The 17,437-nt window shown below is 41.2% G+C and overlaps 1 protein-coding gene across 2 annotated transcripts in view; it reads right to left on the bottom strand.

Moving 5' to 3' along the window:
- Positions 1-16,697, bottom strand: part of LOC139408866 (alpha-mannosidase 2-like) — a 77,525-nt gene extending 60,828 nt beyond the window's left edge. Inside the window, exons 1-6 of one of the 2 annotated variants that reach the window (XM_071153268.1) lie at positions 15,544-16,697; positions 14,406-14,663; positions 6,315-6,459; positions 4,522-4,693; positions 1,890-2,017; positions 658-831 (exon numbers count right to left, since the gene is read on the bottom strand). In XM_071153268.1, coding sequence (XP_071009369.1) covers positions 658-831; positions 1,890-2,017; positions 4,522-4,693; positions 6,315-6,459; positions 14,406-14,663; positions 15,544-15,687 — 1,021 coding nt within the window. In that variant the 5' untranslated portion in view covers positions 15,688-16,697. The remainder of the gene's footprint in view (positions 1-657; positions 832-1,889; positions 2,018-4,521; positions 4,694-6,314; positions 6,460-14,405; positions 14,664-15,543) is intronic. The other variant, XM_071153269.1, reaches the window with a different exon arrangement.
- Between the last annotated feature and the right edge of the window lie 740 nt (positions 16,698-17,437).

Raw genomic sequence — 17,437 nt, 5'->3', positions numbered from 1 at the left:
GAAATCAAATACTATTTGAACCGAGATCTGTTCATCGCATAAAATGCCTGCCAGACATTTTTAAGCCAGGCCTCAGTCCATACAAGGAGACAATCCCCTATACCACAGATGCTATAAGATGACGCCAAACAAAATCGGAGCCTTGAGAGACAAGCATGCTCTTGTATGTGATACGCATGAGAAATCCCTCTGCGCTGGTCTGAGCGAGTCAATACCGTCCACAGCAGATGCTACTGTCGCCTATCCTAGCGCTTTTAGTTACACAAGCTGATTGTCCAGAGTTCAACACTGGGCATCAAACCATCCACAGCATCTGCCACAGCAAATATGTAAAGGAAATGGAAGTAGCTGGAAGCATGCGTTTTCTACCGAGTATAAAGTAGTCACTCTGAGGTCATGTTCTTTTGTTTCTGCCGATAGAATTAAAACTAGGACTTTGAATATGCTAAATTCAATAGGTGAGCTAGCGCCTGAAACATCGAACGACTGAGAATAGAGGCATGAGGAGCAGATCTCTAGGGCCGAGATCCGAAAGAGGCACTGGGTGTTTGAGGGCCTTAGCGCCCCGCCTAGAAAACAATCTAGCTAGGGGAAACACTGGCTCTGGGAAAGCACCCTGAGAGAGCCACAGGGGACACAGTCAGTCTGCATACTTGCCCCAGTTCTGTCTCCAGAAGAACTCCAGGGTCTTCTGACTGGCAAAGTGTTTCTTGATGGAGTAGTGCACCCTCTGGATAAGCATGTTGGCCAGGCCAGCCTGTTTCAGCAGGTACGCGTTGGTAGGGGAGTAGCCAAACGGGTCCACAGCCCAGCCCGTCTCGGGTTTCACGCCTAACAGGGAAAACCAGAAGGAAGATTCAGGTTCATGCAAACAACTCTCCTCAAAATGTTGAGGAAAAATGGATAATCAATAGAAAACAATGAAACATCACCTAAAAATATTTTGCGATAAACTTCTGTTACACAGGTCATCCCGTTCAATCAACCAGTCTTCATTTGTCATCCTCCCTAACTTTTTAACTCACCAGCTGCCACTGGGTTAATGTGTTCATGTGTAAACAGTTCAAATCTCTGATGGTTAAAGTATGCCAATCATTTTGTGTCAATCATGCAAAATAACATATGTTGAGCAGAATACACTGAGAGTACAAAACATTATGAGAGCGTTAATTCAAGACAAATCACTAGCATGTAGCTATCATTTGTGACTGGATGCGTGTGTAAACACACCTCTCTCTCCAGCACAGGGAAACAAACAGCTTCACAGTGAGTGTACAAAATAAAATGAACACCTGCTCTTTCCATGGCATAGCCTGACCAGGTGAAACCAGCTGAAAGCTATGATCCCTTATTGATGTCACTTGTTAAATCCACTTCAATCACTGTAGATGAAGGGGTGGAGACCTGTTAAATACAGATTTTTAAGCCTCAAAACAATTGAGACCTGGATTGTATATGCGTGCCATTCAGAGGGTGAATGGTCAAGACAAAATATTTAAGTGCCTTTGAACGGGGTATGGTGGTAGGTGCCAGGCACACCGGTTTGTGTCAAGCACTGCAACGCTGCTGGGTTTTTAACGCTCAACAGTTTCCAGTGTGTATCAAGAATGGTCCACCACCCAAAGGACATCCAGCCAAATTGACACAACTGTGGGAAACATTGGAGTCAACATGGGCCAGCATCCTTGTGGAACACTTTCGACACCTTGTAGAGTCCCATCCCCCTGAAGAATTGAGGTTGTTCTGAGGGGAAAAAGGGGGAGCAACAAAATATTAGGAAGATGTTCCAAATGTTTTGTACACTCAGTGTATGTTGTTTGCCAACAACATTTATTTTTTACGATCTCTTTCCAGATAACAAATGCCTGATATATTTATTATGTACTCACCCAAATTTCTCTCCAACCACTGGTGTCCCTCCAATAGCTGGTCAATTAATGCAAAGTAGTGCGAGTTGGCTTCATCAGGCATCACCCAGCCTCCAGTTGTAATCTCCAACTGGCCTCGCTCAACCAGACTAAACAACACCGAGCAAAAGGATCCGGATTTCAGATTGTCAACTCACTCAATTACCGTCTCATAGCTCACAAAACAAAATATAAACAAACAAATCGTGAAGCGATCCAAAAACCCTCCAGCTTCATGAATTTGAGCTTATTTTTTCCGTTCAACAGAATGTTTATTACTTGTTAAAAAAAAATAATATTTTTTTTAAACAGTGGATTAAAAAGAGATGCTTTCGGTCACAAACATTATGACATGGATAATATGACAATCTGAGGGTGTCAAACATGCATCTTAGTTGCAGGAGAAATCAAGGCCTCTACATATTGCAATAATCAGATCCATCTCCTCCTCCGTTGCTGTTTAATTATCTTACTCCTATGTCCTAAGAGTGAAACCAACCACTTTAGTAGATACCCCCCCCCCTCTTACTCGAAACCTCTTGCATTGACTTTGAGTCAGCATCGTTCCCCTGTTCGCAGAGCATATTTCAACTGCAGACCTCTTTAACGTGTCCCTGGCAAGTCCCTATAATATGTTGCTGCATGGAGCAGCAACACAAAGTACGACGACTCAGCCCTTTTTGGAATAGGAATAGCTCTTTATTTTCTCTCCTTGGAAACCGGATTTTCCTCTGGGATCATTCAATCACCGGTGGGTTTCTTTCACTGTTCTATGATTGGACGGGCGGGAGCGGGGTGTAGTGTAGGTCTGTCCGGGCGTTGAAGAGTTGGAGTGAGGAAAGCAGGTGCCATCTTCACTGAGCCGATAGCAACACTGCATTCTAACGAGGACGGATGGATGTGGCTGTGCTACAAATCCCAAACATGCTGCTCAAAAACAAGTTCCTCTCAAATCCTAAAGGTGTTTTCCCGAAGAAATAATGAGGCTGTTTGTTTGAATTTCTTGAGCGATAGTTCTCCGTGTACTGTAACGGGGGACATTTTATCATTAAGCGCCAGACCTTGAATTTGCTGACATCAAATGAAAACCTGCAAAGAAAATAAGTTATTAAATGAGCAACACCACCCTTCAAAAAAAGAGCAAACACGGAATATTCTCCAACAAAAAAAAGGAATGGATCTGGTTCACTTTGAACTCCCTGCGCATCAAATCAATAGTGAATAAATATTAGTGTTGGATTTTTCATCTTCCTCCATCCTTCACCTTAAGGCTGTTTTTGCTTGTGCTCCTAATTGGAATTCTAACCTGCAGCTGAAATGTTTATTGCATTTCATACACCGTTTTGTAATCTCCCAAGGCTTAGTGCTGAAACCTTACCCGCCAGTAGCTCATCGTGAGCATGGCCAATGCACACAGCATTTGTGATACCCTCTTTGCCTTTGGGGCTGTTTTCTGAAGCGGAAAACCCTATCCCCCCCCCCCCCCCCCCCCCCCCCCTCCATGTCGTTCGCAGAGAACCCCCTGACTCCTGACAACTGTTACATCCTCAAGGGGACATTAGCAACAGCAAAGAGACTGAGGCAGAGAGAGAGAGAGCATGTTTGAGCCCATGTGCCTCTCACAAGCACAATTGATTTTATGACCTCACGACCATTTGGAGTCAGTTTGGCTTGTTAAGGCAATTCAAACCAATGAACTCCTGCTACCAGGTAAAGAATAGTTGTACTGTAAACTGGGACGCGGCCATTGATTTACCTGTACATACTGTATAATGACAATCTCAGGCTGTGAGGTTGAGTTAATTTATCTACAACTTCTTCACTTCTAATGTCATTGCATTTTTAATAAACCCTATAAAACTGCTAGCCCTAAGCAAGGTATAACCTTGCTTTAATTAAAATGGGAATAACAGGAGCATCGGAATGTTATTGCAAATCCACTAAGGAATTAGCTTCCATGTTTACAGCAGCCAAGCTAAATCAAGAATACACTAACAGAATCCATAAGTGATTTGCAGTGGTGTACAGTACTTAAGTAAAAATACTTGAAAGTGCTAATTAAGTTGTTTATTCCTGTACTTTACTTTACTATTCATATTTTTGGAAACTTTTACTTTTACTTCACTACATTCCGAAAGAAAAGTATGTACTTTTTACTCCATACATTTTCCCCGACACCCAAAAGTACTCGTTACATTTTGAATGCTTAGCAGGACAGGAAAATGGTCCAATTCACACACTTATCAAGAGAACATTCCTGGACGTCCCTACTGCGTCTGATCTGGCGGACTCACTAAACACATGCTTTGTCTGATTGTTGGAGCGTGCCCCTGGCTATCCGTAAAGAAATGATAAAATGATGCCGTCTGGTTTGCTTTATATAAGGATTTTTTTTTAACTTTTCATACTTAAGTGTATTTAAATACATTTAGACTTTTACTCAAGTAGGATTTTACTGGCCGATTTTCACTTTTACTTGACTAATTTTCTTTTAAGGTATCTTTACTTTTACTCAAGTATGACAACTGGGAACTTTTTTCACCACTGCTGATTTGCTGCTCGTATTGATTTCAGTCTCAACTTGAAGCTAGAATGACACAGACAGAAGTCCTACCTCTTGACAGCGTCTCTCTTCTGGCCGTCGATGTTGTCCCACCACTTGGCGAAGTAGGAGATCTCGGACCAGATCATTTTCCTGCGGCTGTCCTCGTGGAGTTTCACCACCATGTTGTTCAGGATGTGCTGGGTCTGGTCCCGGTAGTAGTCGTCAAACGTCTTCAGCCATCCTGAAAATGAACAAATGGACAACTATGACAAAGTGGTTGAGCATACATTACGACTGTAGAGTGATGTGTAAAGGAACAATCTATGTATGCTCAGTTCTACATAAAATGCTATGTGGTCTATCTGTCTGCCATAGATTAAATTAACGGATTCAATAAAGCCATCATTATCATCATCAGGTGAATGAGCAGAACATGTGGTTCAATCAATTTGCCACATCCATTGATTTCACATGTTATCATATTTCCAATGTAAATCAATGCATTAAAAAAAAAAATCTGAAAATTGCATTGTTCTTTCCACTGCAAGACAAAATAGGGTAAGTCATCCAGTGAACGGCAAACAGGCCTGAGTGCTTTTAATCTATGCAAGGGTGTGAGAATAGTCATGATCTACAGTATACAGCTGTAAGGGGAAGACCAATCCAGTTAAACCAGAAAGCCAGCTCAGGTTACTAAAGAGTTAACCAATCTCAGGAACAAAGAATAAACTGGACCTGGCTGTTACTGAGCTGCAGATGCTGCTACTGAGCATACACACGATGTGACAAGCGCCCGGAACTACCAGCACTCTTATTGCCTGCACTGACGCCTTAGTCTCTAGAATGCTTGTGGGGGACTACGCCTTCACACTGGAATACATAGTTCAAATGTTCTGTTTCTGTGGAAAATGTAACAGTGAGGAAATGTATAGAAAACAGGCTTCTTATACGTCTGATCAATTGTTTTTGTTTTCTGATCAATTGTTTTAGTGGTAACAGGACAAGACTTTCATCAATTGCTCTACGACCTTTATGTTGTATAATTAAGCAATAAGGCCCGATGGGGTGTGGTATAAAGCCATTATACCGCGGCTAAAGGCCGTTCTTAAGCACGACACACCGCGGAGTGCCTGGATACAGCCCTTAGCCGTGGTATATTGGCCATATACCACAAGCCCCTGAGGTGCCTTATTGCTATTATAAACTAGTTACCAATGTAATTAGAGCAGTAAAAATACATGTTTTGTCATACCTGTAGTATATGGTCTGATATACAACGACTGTCAGAATTTAGGGTTCGAACCACCCAGTTTATAATGTGGTATAATGTAGTCTTTACGTTGTATGCTGTGGTATAATGCTTGTCTTTAGGTTGTATACTACGTTATAACGCTTGTCTTTACGTTGTATACTGTGGTATAATGCTTGTCTTTAGGTTGTATACTACGTTATAATGCTTGTCTTTACGTTTTATACTGTGGTATAATGCTTGTCTTTGCGTTGTATACTGTGGTATAATGCTTGCTCCCTTGGCAGACCATGAAACACAATTAACCTAGAAACATGATTCCTGACTGCTGAGGAGCTGCCTACGCCTTGCTTCCTGTCTACACGAGGTGTGACTGTATTAAGTAGAGAAAACAAAGCGGTGAAGAAGTCACAGAGGAAAGTGCAGTGTTTCTAGGTTAGCTTCTAAAGGACAATATACTCCAAAATGAAATGTGAGCGGATGTTTTTTAAACCTCAAAGGTAGTCTTATGTCAAGACAAATCCATGTCCCACGCCATTGGCTGTGAAGAACCACAACTTGGTTTTGGAGTGTGGTGTCCCTTTAATGCTCTCTGAAGTAGTGCACTGCTTACCAGGATCATTGTGTGAGTGGGGCACAACAAAGACTTGCAGTGGCTCGCTGTCCCATTCATTCTCCCGGTAGGTGATGTCAAATCCTTGTTTCCACACTCCCCCATCAGGATTGTCAAAGGTCAGAAGGTCATAAACATCCAGCAACTGAAAAAGACACACACAAAACAAACACTCCAACCCCTGTTTCTGTTTTCTCCCCTGAGAAAAATAGTGGGATATTCTTTGAGGTAAACGACTACCGTGAAGAAGGTATATTTCACTTGTTTATTGTCAACAATGTATGATTAGTAGTATTGAAAGTATTGAACAATATGGCCACAAATAGTCTTGTGTCACTGGTTTGCAGCAAAGCGTCACTTTATTAGGCAATGTTGCCTACTCTAGAATGTGTTCTAAGGAAGTTTAATGTATTTGCTTCAGCTTCAGTTTTGTGTTCACTTTATGTCCAAGTAGCAGTCAAATTAAGTGCCCTACTCCACCACAGTGGAAAGAAAAGAAAACAACGCATCTGTCCCTGGAAATCGGTGTATGATAACATTCACATCTGTGATATCGGCAGGTCAGAAGAATGCAAACGAGAGATGGAACTTCTAATGCAACAGAGGCTGCTTGGGGTTTCTCTGGGACTCGCGCCAACTTAAATATCTGTCTTTGTTTTTACGGCCAAATAAAATAACGTAATAATTGGAATGTGATACCGAGAGGACAAGATGATAAAATGTGTTGTCTGTCATGGGTTTATATGTCCAGTATGGAATGGTACAAGAACCCTTACTAAAGCCATGGTTTTAATAACAGGAACATGAAACGCAGAAAATAGCTTGTTATCATGATTGGTGTCAAGAAGAAACATGATGACATACAGTGCATTCGGAAAGTATGCAGACCCCTTGACTTTTTCCACATTTTGTTATGTTACAGCCTGATTCTAAAAATATATATATTTTGAATAATCCTCAACAATCTACACACAATACCCCATAACGACAAAAGTGGAAAAGGGTTTGTAGACGTTTTTGCACAATTATTAAAAATGAAAAACATAACATACATTATTTATATAAGTATTCAGACCCTTTGCTATGAGACTCGAAATTGACCTCAGGTGCATCCTGTTTCCATTGATCATCCTTGAAATGTTTCTAGAACTTGATTGGAGTTCACCTGTGGTAAATTTAATTGATTGGACATGATTTGGAAAGGCACACACCTGTCTATATAAGGTCCCACAATTGACAGTGCATGTCAGAGCAAAAACCAAGCCATAATGTCGAAGGAAATGTCCGTAGAGCTCTGAGACAGGATTGTGTTGAGGCACAGATCTGGGGAAGGGTACCAAAACATTTATGCAGCATTGAAGGTCCCCAAGAACACAGTGGCCTCCATCATTCTTAAATTTAATAACTTTGGAACTACCAAGACTCTTCCTAGAGCTGGCCGCCCGGCCAAACTGAGCAATCGGGGGAGAAGGGCCTTGGTCAGGGAGGTAACCAAGAACCCGATGGTCACTCTGACAGAGCTCCAGAGTTCATCTGTGGAGATGGGAGAATCTTCCAGAAGGACAACCATCTCTGCAGCACTCCACTAATCAGGCCTTTATGGTAAAGTGATCAGACGGAAGCCACTCCTCCGTAAAAGGCACATGACAGCCCACTTGGAGTCTGCCAAAAGGCACCAAAATGACTCAGACCATGAGAAACAATATTCTCTGGTCTGATGAAACCAAGATTGAACTCTTTGGCCTGAATGCCAAGCAGCACATCTGGAGGAAACCTGGCACCATCCCTATGTGAAGCATGGTGGTGGCAGCATCATGCTGTTGGGATGTCTTTCAGCGGCATGGACTGGGAGACTAGTCAGGACTGAGGGAAAGATGAACGGAGCAAAGTGCAGAGAGATCCTTGATGAAACCTGCTCCAGAGTGCTCAGTTCGCCATCCAACAGGACAACAACCCATAAGCACACAGTCAAGACAATGCAGGAGTGCCTTCAGGACAAGTCTCTGAATGTCCTCAAGCGGCCCCGCCAGAGCCTGGACTTGAACCCGATCAAACATCTCTGGAGAGACCTGAAACAATCTGTGCAGCGACACTACCCATACAACCTGACAGAGCTTTAGAGGATCTGCAGAGAAGAATGGGAGAAACTCCCCAACTACAAGTGTGCCAAGTTTGTATCGTCATACCCAAGAAGACTCGAGGCTGTTATCGCTGTCAATGGTGCATCAACAAAGTACTGAGTAAAGGGTCTGAATTCTTAGAATTGAAGTCGGAAGTTTACATACACCTTAGCCAAATACATTTAAACTCAGTTTTTCACAATTCCTGACATTTAATCCTTGTAAAAATTCCCTGTCTTAGGTCACTTAGGATCACCACTTTATTTTAAGAATGTGAAATGTCAGAATAACAGTAGAAAGAATAATTTATTTCAGCTTTTATTTCTTTCATCACATTCCAAGTGGGTCAGAAGTTTATGTACACTCAATTTGTATTTGGTAGCATTGCCTTTAAATTGTTTAACTTGGGTCAAATGTTTTGGGTAGCCTTCCACAAGCGTCCCACAATAAGTTGGGTGAATTTTGGCCCATTCCTCCTGACAGAGCTGGGTTAACAGAGTCAGGTTTGTAGGCCTCCTTGCTCGAAACGATTTTTCAGTTCTGCCCACAAATTTTCTATAGGATTGAGGTCAGGGCTTTGTGATGGCCACTCCAATACCTTGACTTTGTTATCTTTAAGACATTTTGCCACAACTTTAGAAGTATGCCTGGGGTCATTATCCACTTGGAGGACCCATTTGCGATCAAGCTTCCTGACTGACGGATGTTTCCTGACTGATGTCTTGAGATGATGCTTCAATATATCCACATAATTTTCCTCCCTCATGATGTCATCTATTTTGTGAAGTGCACCAGTCCCTCCTGCAGCAAAGCACCCCCACAACATGATGCTGCCACTCCTGTGCTTTACGGTTGGGATGGTGTTCTTCGGCTTGCAAGTATCCCCATTTTTCCTCCAAACATAATGATGGTCATTATGGCCAAACAGTTCTATTTTTGTTTAATCAAACCAGAGGACATTTCTCCAAAAAGTACGATCTTTGTCCCCTTGTGCAGTTGCAAACCGTAGTCTGGCTTTTTTATGGCGTTATTGGAGCAGTGGCTTCTTCCTTGCTGAACGGCCTTTCAGGTTATGTCGATATAGGACTCGTTTTACTGTGGATATAGATACCCGTTTCCTCCAGCATCTTCATAAGGTCCTTTGCTGTTGTTCTGGGATTGATTTGCACTTTTTGCACCAAAGTACGTTCACCTCTAGGTGACAGAACGTGTCTCCTTCCTGAGCGGTATGATGGCTGCGTGGTCCCATGGTGTTTACACTTGCGTACTATTGTTTGTACAGATGAACGTGGTACCTTCAGGCGTTTGGAAATTGCTCTCAGGGGTGAACCAGACTTGTGGAGTTCTACCATTTTTTTCTGAGGTCTTGGCTGATTTCTTTTGATTTTCCCATGATGTCAAGCAAAGAGGCACTGAGTTTGAAGGTAGGTCTTGAAATACATCGGGGTGGCAGGGTAGCCTAGTGGTTAGAGCGTTGGACTAGTAACCGGAAGGTTGCAAGTTCAAACCCCCAAGCTGACAAGGTACAAATCTGATGTTCTGCCCCTGAACAGGCAGTTAGCCTAGGAACAGAGAGTTGTCATTGAAAATAAGAATTTGTTCTTAACTGACTTCTCAAACTGGTCTTGAATATACAAAAAACTAAATTCATGACCTTTACCAGAGCTAGAACTCTGCCAGAGAATGTTAGCATTGTCACATCAGGTGGCTAATTCATAGAAAAAGTGTCATCCTACAAATACCTAGGTTTTTGGTTGGATAACAAGTTGTCCTTTAAAGTTCATGTGAATAATCTTGAGACAAAGCTTCAATTGAAATTGGGTTTTTATTTTCGTAATAAGGCTTGCTTCCAGCTTACGGCTAGAAAGAAGCTTGTTCAGGCCACTTTTCTCTCTGTAATTGATTATGGTGACTTGTTGTATACGCATGCAACCTCCTCCGTCTTACAGAGACTGGACTCTGTTATTATGCATCCATTCGCTTTATTACAAATGCCAAGTCACTCACCCACCATTGCACCTTGTACCAAATGGAAGGTTGGACCTCACTTTATATCCGCAGAAAGATACATTTGTATGTGTTCATCTACAAAACCCTTTTGGGTAAACTCCCTCTTTACCTGTGTAGTCTGGTCTGCTTTTATTTTTATTTTATTTTATTTTGCCTTTAATTAACCAGGTAGACCAGTTGAGAACATGTTCTCATATACAACTGCGACCTGGCCAAGATAAAGCAAAGCAGTGCGACAAAAAACAACAACACAGAGTTACACATGGGATAAACAAACGTACCGTCAATAACACAATAGAAATATCTGTATACAGTGTGAACAAATGAAGTAAGGAGGTAAGGCAATAAATATGCCAATAGTGGCAAAGTAATTACAATTTAGCAATTTACACTGGAGTGATGTATGTGCAGGTGAGGATGTGCAAGTAGAAATACTGGTGTGCAAAAGAGCAGAAAAACAAAAACAAATATGGGGATGAGGTAGGTAGTTGGTTGGGTGGGGTATTTACAGATGGGCTGTGTACAGCTGCAGCGATCGGTAAGCTGCTCAGACAGCTGATGCTTAAAGTTAGTGAGGGAGATATAAGTCTCCAACTTCAGTGAATTTTGCAATTCGTTCCAGTCATTGGCAGCAGAGAACTGGAAGGAAAGGCGGCCAAAGGGGGTGTTGGCATTGGGGATGACCAGTGAGATATACCTGCTGGATCACGTGCTACGGGTGGGTGGTGCTATGGTGACCAGTGAGCTGAGATAAGGAGGAGCTTTACCTAGCAAAGACTTATAGATGACTTGGAGCCAGGGGGTTTGGTGACGAATATGTAGCGAGAACCAGCCAACGAGAGCATACAGGTCGCAGTGGTGGGAAGTATATGGCGCTTTGGTGACAAAATGGATGGCACTGTGATAGACTGCATCCAATTTGCTGAGTAGAGTGTTGGAGGCTATTTTGTAAATGACATCGCCAAAGTCAAGGATCGGTAGGATAGTCAGTTTTACGAGGGTATGTTTGGCAGCATGAGTGAAGTAGGCTTTGTTGCAAAATAGGAAGCTGATTCTAGATTTAACTTTGGATTGGAGATGCTTAATGTGAGTCTGGAAGGAGAGTTTACAGTCTAGCCAGACACCTAGGTATTTATAGTTGTCCACAGATTCTAAGTCATAACCGTCCAGAGTAGTGATGCTAGACGGCCGGGCAGGTGCGGGCAGCGATCGGTTAAAGAGCATGCAATTAGTTTTACTTGCATTTTAAGAGCAGTTGGAGGCCACGGAAGGAGTGTTGTATGGCGTTGAAGTTCGTTTTGAGGTTTGTTAACACAGTGTCCAAAGATGGACCAGATGTATACAGAATGGAGTCGTCTGCGTAGAGGTGGATCAAAGAGTCACCATCAGCAGTTACCGTACCCGGTCTGCTAGGTGGTTGCTACTTAAAGTCCCCAGGACATTCACAGTATTAGGCAAGACTGCCTTCTCTTCTTGTGCACCAGACGCATGGAATCATCTACAATCCATGCTTCATCTAGATATGTTAGTGCCCCTGAATGAATTTAATATATTGATGGGAGACTCTGTTACGAAGGAGTGTAAATGCTTTTTTTTAGGCTGGATCATGTTGTGTTGTATTGTTGTATGTTTTAATTATGAAATGTATTGATTGTTGCCTTCTTGGCCAGGTCTCCCTTGAAAAAGAGACTCTGGGTCTCAATGGGCTTTTCTTAGTTAAATAAAGGTCAAATAAAACATTTAAAATATACACACAGGGTGGCTATATACACTCATTCTGTCTATTTAAGCACAGGGGTGGCAGGTTTCTTTTTAATCCGTAACATTCTTGAGTATTGACTGACATAATTGTACCTAAAGGTATTATCTCTACTGAAAGAAACCTGCATTTCAAGTTAAACTGCAGTCTCCTCCTCAACACTAGCTGCCCTCTTACATGTTACATGCATTTTTTTTGTGTATCCTATTTGTGAGATATTTTACTAGGGTTGGGATGTATCCAGATGTCACAGCATTTCTGTACAATACCAAGGTGTACTGTATTACCAGAAGTGCACACTGCTAGCCAGAGCAAATTATAGTATCAATTAGGGTTAAGTGCCTTGCTCAAGGGCACATCCACAGATTATTCACCTAGACGGCTCAGGGATTTGAACCATTGACCTTTCGGTTACTGGCCCAACGCTCTTAACCGCTAGACTACCTGACACACAAAACAATTTTAGGTAACAGGGATCTTGATCTAGGAGGGGATTGAATGTCTATGCTGTAACCAAGAAGCTTGATCTTGACATCTAGCCACTTACCTAGCAAGTTAGCAAACCAAATGCATAGCTGGCTAGAGCCCTGAGCTGGATATAATAGATTTTACACAGCTTAGATTTCTGATAGTTATACTTAAAGACACACTATGCATAAATTGTTCCGCCATTTCCTGGTTGCTAAAATTGAAATAGTTCCCCAAATTTCAGTTTGTGACAAAACAAGCAGTCATTGTACCATCTAAACCGCTGTCAAATATCTTTTCCATAACTAAAAATATTGTATTTTCAGCTGTTTGAAGGTGGTGTACAAAACCAACAGCAAAAGACACAAAAGCAAAACTTAAGAACAGGAAGCATAGAACAGATCTACCACTTCTTAGACTTGCTTTCAATGAGACTGAAATATCTATGACTCACATTTCTATGTGAATTTGGTCGGGCCATTCAAAACATGACATATCGTAGCTTTAACTTATAGTTAGTTATAGGCAGTGGCATAGCACACACCTCACATGCTCATGATATAGGTGCTGAGCAATTAAACAACATTTTGGTAATTATTTCATTTTTAAGCAACTAATTGACCAATGTTGGTTCCATTATTTTAATTCCATTTAATGTTTTATTTTATTTTGCTCAAATACATAGTTTCTCTAGAGGTAAATCAGATCAAGCCCAAACTATGTGAGGTAGTAGGGAGTTTTAGTTTCCAAGAGGCCAATCTTCTACATGGTTTATCGCAGAAAACATGGTAATTAACTACAATGACCATAATCCATTGCGTGCCTACTTGTCTGGTCTGTGTGTTTCTTTTACGCCTGCTGCAATAGGTTAGTGTGGGGCAGACATGGCGTGGGAGACAAAATAATACACGATCGAGAGGGATAGAGAGCAGTTGCTTCGGGAGGTATCTCTACCTGAAAATACATGAGCTAAGTGATTGATAGTTGGTGTTCAGCAGTCATAAAAGTAAACATGATTTACTTTGAAGAACTACTAAAATAGTGATTTTGTCAGACAGCATAGGCAGCAGCTCTATAGAGATGAGATGATGACTTGCACAACAACTGAAATATTTTAAAGTAAAGTAATGTGAATAAATGATGGTTAATAAGTGATAAGCAGTAATGGACAGTCACAACCATCATGGGACTTTTATTCATTGTTTTATTCTGTGTTGTTAAAGCATTCAACCCACGTATTGTATTTAATATTTATAAAATAATCAAAACCGAAAAAGTTGATATTTTTTTAAGAATCGGACCGAAACCAAACCAACCTCAAAAAGCACTAATCACTCAGCACTATCATGTTATTAATTATGAAAAAATATTCATGACACATAGTGTAATGGTTTTTACATTTGTCCTTCATTTTAACACCATAGTCACGTCACACTGTAACAAGGATTTTCCCCATGGCTATTGCAAGGCTTCATATTTCACACTGATGGTAGGAGCAATTCAGCGTGGTAATGAGACCACGATGATGTCTCTCCGTATAACAAATTAATCTTATCAAATTAGGTTAGAGTTCAGTAAAAATAACACTGGCAGTTATAACGCTGTCCATTGAAGTTTTGTCCACTTCAAACGTTCACTGGAGGATGCTTTACAGCTCAAATCGATGTTCAAGCCTACAACAGCATTGCATCTACAAATACCTGAGCTGTTTCTGATTTTCTCTAAAAGTCTTACCTGCACCCCATCTGCTGGCTCAGAGAACTCCCTTGCTGCAAACTGACAGTCTTGGGAGTCAATAGGGAGGACCAGTGGAGGTGAAGCCAGCAGTTCTGGGTAGGGTCCTTGGCTCATGTTCCCTCCACCAGGAACCCCATCCTTGACCGACTCCTTCAGGTTGATCACAGAGTCCCTGATGTTGGTTATGATCTCGTTGTTCTCTGCCAGTAGTCTTTCCAAGCGGTCAATCTTGCCCTGCAGGATTGACAACTGGCCCTGGTCAAGAAAAAGAAGGGATGGAGGAAAACAAGTTCACTGGCTTTATACAATACAGTATGCATCTAATTATTATGCAATAACCGTTGATAAATGAGTTATGACAGTCAATTGACAGTCAATAAACTAATTGTAAACCCTTAATAAAAGTAACCTTATTATACTGTTACCAAAACGAGGACCTATGGGTATGTCCTCCATGGTGACAAATATAGCATACTATATTACACACAAATCCAAAGTGTCAACGCATATATAGGGTTAATTGTTAAGCCCTCAATGAAAGGAAGTGGAAATGACGAATAAAGAGATAACAAGAGGTCAGTCACCTTCTTGTTGCACAAACATGTACACTTTTACCAGTTTCACTTAGTCTCGATATCCCATACCTTGGGCAATAGCACTAGGCGCAAAATAGGTGTATAATAAGAGGGTGTAGATTATGCTGGAACATTGTTATTGTGGGAGGCAACCCGATTGCCTAGAAATACACAACCCCACGATATCAAGATCTCAAAATGAAAATGGCCCTAGGATTTCCAAGAAAAGTCATACACTTGTGTTTATTGGAACCATTTCTGTTTCAAGACGATAACTATATCATGGCTACAGTTGCAAATGTGTTTCCTGTCGGGAAGCGAAAACTGTTAAACATTGTCTAGAACGTTGGTACATTGTAACAATGAAAAAACTACTAGTTGGCCTACTAACCGTGCCCATGCCTACAGCAGCCAATCAACACCAGTTATCTACACAGTAGCAGTTGATACGATTTTGAGGAAATAGGCTACTTTACAAATTCATTAATATTTGTGCAACTATGTAAAAACAAGGTTCATCAGTCATAGGCTATATCTTACGGAAAATAAGTCAGACTTACATTTTGCAATCTATCCCCACCGTTGTTTGGACTTTTGGTATTGTCTAATTGCAGGTGATCCAGCATCAGGTACAATGAGAAGACCACTACACAAAATATGGCACTGCCAAAAACAGTGACTTGCCGATTGAGCCTTATCATCATTTACAATCGATACTGCCAGATGAATCGAAGTTGATCGCATTGAGTGACAGCAATAACCTATAGTCATGTAAATGCCCCTCTGCGAATGGTCGATGTCTTGACTCCGCGGCGAGGATCGGAAAATGTCTATGCTATTCCTAAAACTCTTTTATAAAATAGTAAAACATTCTGCTTTAATGTGTTACTACGGAACTTACATAATTGTTGACATTCCCTCCTATGTACAATAAACTTTAAAAAGCTGGATCTGTCACCCAAAGGTAGCTTGAACCACAGACTGCGTCGTCAGTCGCAAAGTTTTAGTGTGAAAGATTAGTGTGATTCAGCACATCGACCCCGTCTCCTTCCTGTATTTGTTTTCTGTTCAAATTAAGCGAGGAAGTGAAAAGCATATGGTATGAACGTGCGCCGCCTACCGACTCACAACTTTCATTTGTGGCGCACAGGTAAAGTCGTGCGTTACTGCGTTTTTAGTCCAGCGCACAATGCGTAAACGTTTCCATCTCCATCGTTTTGCGATCATTGCCCTTATCCCACTGTAGTATCTTCCAGAAAACACGCCTCCAATGATTCATTTGTGATGCCACAACTTGGTCATTAACTCCAGAAAACACCAGAGACCTCATGAAAACAGCTGCATGGGCATGTTCAGCGCGCGCCACTGATGATTCCAGGCTGTCCAAATGCCAGCTTCTACTTGATCGCGTTTATATTTTCAACATTTGGAATAGAAAAAGAGAGAAAGATGTGACGCTATTTCATTGCAAACGTCAACAGCATCTGCGGAAATAGACAAGCCACCGACAAAAAAAAATCATTTCTTACTCCATTCTGATTGTAAGATTGAGATAAGCAAATAAAATTGAAAACGCCACACATTTCACTCAGCAGTAATCGATTGAGTAAAGCGAGAGGAACGTGCAATTCTTTGCGTTACAAGTTTCCTTTGTGAATGTAATCTCACAGCTGAGAAACGTCTCCCTTCTCTCTCTCCGGGCCATAGTAGTAGCCCAGTAGGGCACAGGAGAACCGAAACTTGCATACGCCTCCTCTGACATCATTTGGTGACGAAAAATATAATTTGGATCAAATTTAACAGGTACAAAAAGATATGGATAGATTAATGGGGTAATTCGGAGTGTAAATTATCAACTATTTATATTAGGCTAATACTACTAATAATACTAGTATTAATACAACTACTAGTTGTTAAAGAAATGTAATTATATCATCAAGATCAAATCATCTAGATTTGTCAGTCAATCATTTATTCGTTTAAATAACTTAATGAATTTTGCTGCAATGTCAGATTACATTCACAAAGGAAACTTGTAACGCAAAGAATTGCACGTTCCTCTCGCTTTACTCAATCGATTAACGCTGCAATGTCGGAATTTTTTGTAAAGCAAGCTTCTAGGATCCCCATCCCTTGCTTGGCTTGGAACTCAAGCTGAGTTGGGAACAGATTTCTATGCAACCTCTTTAGCCTTCATTCATCCACCTTGGCCCCCACACCGGCCCATTTTTTTCCCCTTGAGGCTCCCATTATTAGCCAGATCATATAGAAGCTCATTCCCACCCCCATAAAAAAAGTTGACACTATCTAAACATTTTGAGATAAGTAAGTCCACATTTCGAGATAGTATATCAGAATGTTTGGATAGTATGTAAAAAATAAAAAAAAATGTATCAAATTGTATCAATTTTCTTTAGATACTATCTAAAAAAAATTATTGAGCATTCGGAATTG

Source organism: Oncorhynchus clarkii, chromosome 5, assembly GCF_045791955.1.
Source record: "Oncorhynchus clarkii lewisi isolate Uvic-CL-2024 chromosome 5, UVic_Ocla_1.0, whole genome shotgun sequence".
Classification (NCBI taxonomy): domain Eukaryota; kingdom Metazoa; phylum Chordata; class Actinopteri; order Salmoniformes; family Salmonidae; genus Oncorhynchus; species Oncorhynchus clarkii.
Note: the sequence above shows the minus strand (reverse complement) of the source record. Positions and strands in the feature narration are given on the sequence as shown.